Source organism: Lactuca serriola, chromosome 8, assembly GCF_051521515.1.
Source record: "Lactuca serriola cultivar US96UC23 chromosome 8, Lser_US96UC23_V15, whole genome shotgun sequence".
NCBI lineage: Eukaryota > Viridiplantae > Streptophyta > Magnoliopsida > Asterales > Asteraceae > Lactuca > Lactuca serriola.
This window is the reverse complement of record NC_136415.1, coordinates 283,688,914-283,694,151: the sequence shown is the minus strand read 5'-3', so window position 1 is coordinate 283,694,151 and position 5,238 is coordinate 283,688,914. Positions and strand designations below refer to the sequence as shown.

The 5,238-nt window shown below is 39.6% G+C and overlaps 1 protein-coding gene across 1 annotated transcript; it reads right to left on the bottom strand.

Annotated features, from left to right (window-relative positions):
* Window positions 1–3,484: 3,484 nt before the first annotated feature.
* On the bottom strand, window positions 3,485–4,687 carry LOC145069037 (ethylene-responsive transcription factor ESR2-like). The gene has a single exon (XM_079016011.1). It carries the CDS (start codon window positions 4,664–4,666, stop codon window positions 3,647–3,649), a length of 1,020 nt encoding a protein of 339 aa, XP_078872137.1. The 5' UTR covers window positions 4,667–4,687; the 3' UTR covers window positions 3,485–3,646.
* Window positions 4,688–5,238: the final 551 nt, after the last annotated feature.

Below are 5,238 nucleotides of genomic sequence, written 5' to 3'. Positions count from 1 at the left end.
TGACAACACCAACATATAAATGTTGATGATTTCAACAAGAACATTAGAAAAACAATTGATTTCAAGAACATATAACAACATTTGATTTCATAAACATATAAATGTTGCTAAAAAGAACAATTCATTTCTACAACAGTTGTCGATTTCAAGAACTGAATTGGAAGAAAAAACATACATGTTGGAGCAGCGAACATAAAATCGACAAGGGTGGAGCATAAAATCGACTAGGGTGGAGCAGCCATGGCGAGTGGCGACATGCGAGTTGCTGCAACAACTCGATGGGAAAGGAAGAATGATGGGAGATGGATTGAGCGACGTTTCTTTTTCAATGTTATGTCTGGTTCTTTTTTTCTTTTAGGTTTAGTGTAACGCCCCGATTCTCAGGTATTGTTAATATGAGTTTTTGGATTAGGCCCTACTCGACAAGTTGGTTTACCTACTCATCGAGTAGCGGTGAGAAGGATCGCGGGTTAAGTGACCTACTCGACAAGTCCATATTGGGACTCAGCGAGTAGGAGCTGGCAAGTGAAATCCTAATTCTCAGGGTTTGCACCCCTATTTAAAGGGACCTTAGCCTCCCTTAGACCTCCTTACAGTTCCAAAGAACCCTTGAGAGCCTTATTCGTGTGTGTGTGTGCCTTGTGTGTGTGTTTGAAGCTTGAAAGAGAGTCCTTGGAGGGAGAAGACTTGGATGAGAAGGAGATTGAAGCAATTAGAGTGTGGGAATCAACACTTATCTCATATATCAACTTCAAAAGGTACCCAAACCATCATTCTCCTTATATATCGCCTTTATTGGGTGAGTTTTAGGGTTTTCATGGAATATCAAGTTGGTATGATGAGTTATGGGCTAGATCTGAAGTTGTAACTTCAGATCTGGACTCTCTTTGGGTTCTAGAAGCATAAAGTTGCAGCTTTAGTCGTGATTGAGGTCCCCTTTGTGCATAAAGACCCATCAATAGGTTAGATTTGCCATTTTGAGCCTTTAAAGCCATGCATGCACGTAAAGTTTGCAACTTTACGTGATAAGCATGTCCTAGAAGCTTGAATCTGTGATTTGGAGCTGTTGCATGGCTCAAAATGGATCTGTATGGAGATGGCTATTGAACTCAACGAGTTGGTTGAACAACTCGGCGAGTCCGGTGAAGATTGTCATGAGAGGCGACGAGTTGAAGAACAACTCGGCAAGTCGGATGAGTTTTAACCAAGAATATGCTCGTAAGTATATCCGTCGAGTCGCGGGGAGGGAACTCGACGGGTGGCCTTAAGGTCTGATCGGGATTCGAAGGAACTCGACGAGTCACCTCGATGACTCGGCGAGTTGGATTGTGCTTCAAGGGACTCGGCGAGTAGCTGGGTGTACTCGGCGAGTTAAGGTCAACATGGACTGTTGACCCTGACTGAGGACTTTGACCTTGATCAGGAGTTGACTATTGGGTTATGGAGTACCTTATAAGGTGAAAGACTTATGCGTATATTGAGTTATGATTATAGGTGGTGGGGCCTGTGTCGAGTGATCCGAGAGTTAGAGTTTGCCTTCCGAGTCGACATCTGCGACGTGAGTTATCCTCACTATATCGATAGGGTCTACGGCACCAAGGCCGGCCTTTAGTTGTTATTGTTATGGTATGTTGCATGTGGTTATGATTTGTTAGTTCGGAATCGAGGTAGACAGTATGTTATGCTTTTATGATCCGTAGGGATTGGTGTGTTAGTGACCTGCTAGGTCGGTACTCTAGTTACAGGAGAATTCTATGATTGTGATCAGTGAGACAAATATGTTTGATGTTTGTATATGCCAGTATATGATAGCTATGTGCACATGGTTATTTGTTTGTTGGTTGGGTTGAGGCGGTCCTGCTTTGTGCTAAAGGCCAACATACCATATGAGCGGTCCGGAGAGACTGTAGGCCCACGTGGCGGACCAGTCATGCCGAAGACTCGGGATAGATCCAGACAGACTGTAGGCCCGGTAGGGCGGTCCAGTCAGGCCGATGGCCCAGTATGCATGTTGACTGGTTGATCATTACTGTTATGGTATTGTCAGTGTGGTGTTGGTATTTTGGGGGTAGCTCACTAGGCTCTCGGGCTTACAGTTTCAGTTTACTGTTTCAGATACTTCAGGAGATCGTGGAAAGACGAAGGCGTGACCGTATCGCTCCTTATCCTTATGATTTTTGACACTCTGATGGAAAATGATTTGAAAACATTTTGTAAACAATGTTATGTGATTTTTATTTATGATTGAAAAAGTTTAAATTTGGTGTGAAATTTTATGGATGTTACGTTTAGTTAGAAAGAGGTGAAGAAAGGCAATGTCAATGTTGTTTGGGGCAAAGATGAGAAAAGGTTTTTGAGCCCGAAGCCGTTTAAAAAACAAACTGCTGCGAAATTAAAAATGTTGCACGTGTTCTGTGCCAAGCAACAATAAATGCTAAAAAGTGGTTTTTTTAAAACGAACAACACCTAATTCATTTAACTTCATTTTGCCAAAAGAAAACAACCACGGTAAATGTTTGATAAGTTTATGAAAAATGTAGCACAAAAAGTATAAAAAAAGAGGTTTTTTTAAAACGAACACCACCTAATTCATTTAACTTCATTTTGCCAAAAGAAAACAACCCTGGTAAATGTTTGATAAGTTTATGAAAAATGTAGCACAAAAAGTATAAATAAAACGTAGATCAGACATATTTATGTAACGAGGCAAATTGTCTTTTTTGATAGTTGAACAAAAATGATTTTATAAAATATATAAAAGCTCTAGATCAGATCATTTTAGTGAATTACTGTTGTTTAATATTACAAAATATTAATTATATAGGGATTTTGGGTTTCGAATGTTTCGAGTACATTGACAATTGTACCCTTACAAGCTTCCACTATCCACATGTGTTGAAGCTTTGAATAAACAAAAGATGTACAACAAAAAGATTTGGCCATCATCACATATGATCCATATTTTGAATGAACAAAAGATGTACAAAGTAAAAAAGGCCAAAAAGCTTGATCCGAAAAAGCTTCCTCACGTTCTTATATCATCAACTAAAAGGTCAACTCAAGGAAAAAGGAGATTCAACAATCAACTTTTTCCCCGAATCTAGGAACACTCCGAAGCCCCATTTTATGTATTATTTTTGGCAAACAGAACCTGTGTACAAACATTCGGTTTGTAATAAAATATGAATATATGATTAATCTATTATCTTCAAATCTGAACATATAAAAGGCGTATGTATAATCTTCAAAAACACATGCAAATTCATTTTTTTTGTTAATCTGAAATCAACAACATAGAAACGTGACGATCTTTTGAATATACTGATTTAGTTTATAAGATTTACAAACAAAAATAGATCTGCAATAACCCAAGATGATGAATTATGAAACTTGATGCTTCCAACATGAACACAAAAATATCATAATTCATCTAGAATCGAATTATGTTTTAGAGGAAGCTTTTTTTGAAAATATTCTTCGACATCGAAAATTAGAACAGTAAAGAAAAGTGATCTAGACTGAAGATATTCTTGATTAACATTAGAATCAACAAGAAAACTACTTACTTATCTTATATTTCATTAATTCTTATAATCAGTGAACCCAAAAGAACAAAAGCTTATATAAAGAAACATCATAGGTTTCTTCAAGCATTTTGAAGTCTAGCAGCAAACAAACCGACAATATCTGGATACTGAAAAACATCTGCAAAGATACTTTCTTGATTCTCAAAAGACACCGGCGCCGGCGCCATATGATGACTGTAGAACGGAAAACCACCACCACCACCACCGTTGAAGCTCTGCTCAAATCCAAGCTGGCTGTGGTGACTGTTTGTAGGTGCAGAAGAGATCCTGTTAGGGTTTTCAAAAAAGAAACCAAAAGGGTTCGATTCAAGTGTCTTCTTATTATCATGAACCGGTTCCGGTCCAGACAAAGCTTTTAGATCAGGTTTGGCTTGTTTCTCCGGCTTCGGGTAAAACCCGGTTAACACTTCATCTAGCAAACCAGAATGATCCGACTCCGAAGGGAAGAACTCCTTGTACTCGTCTTGATTAGACAGAACCGGCATGGCCGTACAAGTTTTTGAAGCGTGTGCAGAACCTGTCGATGTACAACCCGACAAAGCAGCGCCAGAGTTGCAGAACGATGAAGATGAACCGGAGTTGAAGAAATCGTGGAAGAGAAGAGAGTTAAACGAAGTGTTCCGCTGTAACGTCGGCATCGGAAAGTTTTCGTAAGGTGAGGAAGATAAAGGTTGAGATTGGGTCTTGTTGAAAGTGAAAGGATTAAGGAGACTATCGCTAGGCGGAGGAGGGTACACAAAGTTGGTTCGAGCCTTGCTACCACGCATGGCACGGGCGGCGCAGTCATAAGCACATGCAGCTTCCTCCGCTGTGTCAAAAGTCCCGAGCCACCGACGTTCTTTCGACTGCGGGTCGCGTATCTCGGCGGCGTAACGACCCCAGGGGCGGCGGCGAACACCTCGGTATCTCATGGAACCGTTGGTTCCATTAGCTTCTTTGAGTGCTAGCCTCTTGTTGGCGGCGGAGTTTGTGGTTGTTGTGTTGCTGCAACGTTTTTGGACGGAGGGGGAGGGTGCTTGAAAGAGGTCAGATTCTGATGAGGGTGTGTATCCGGCGAGTCTTCTCATGGCTTCTTCCATTTTGTAAATAGAAGTGTTTTTTGGAAATATGCAATAATATAATTGATAGTGTGGGGATGTGGGTGGTATTTATAGGGAGGACAAAAGGTGAGGTGTGCATGAAGTGGTTGTACGTTGTGTGTTGGAAGTTAGAAGAACTACAGAAAGGAAGGAATGTGCATGCATGGGGGATTGAGCTTGAATCTAAAGCTTGTCACTTGGCAATACAATCTTTTTAGAGATATTCAAACAAACGACACAAAATTTTGGAAAATAACTCAACTTTGAGTATTATGACAATAATTTTCGAAATGGTTATTTCGAGTATTTTAAAAAAATATGAAAATAAATCTTTTTGATATTTCAAATGTATAATTTTTATGGTATTTTTTGAAGAAAATTTATCTGTATAAAAAACTTCTAAGTTTCCGATGTTTTTAAATTCTAGTTCTATCTTAACGTGTGTGTACTTTAATCCCACGAAACAAATCGGTGGATGCTAAAGTTAATTTAGAGCATCTATAATGGGGAGTTTAATGGAAGAGTTGAATGAGGTGTTATGTCTAGTTGTCATTCAATGAATACAACTCCAC

Bases quoted from the DNA above. Each gene is read 5' to 3' on its own strand.
- LOC145069037 (XM_079016011.1), bottom strand. From the start codon at position 4,666: ATGGAAGAAGCCATGAGAAGACTCGCCGGATACACACCCTCATCAGAA.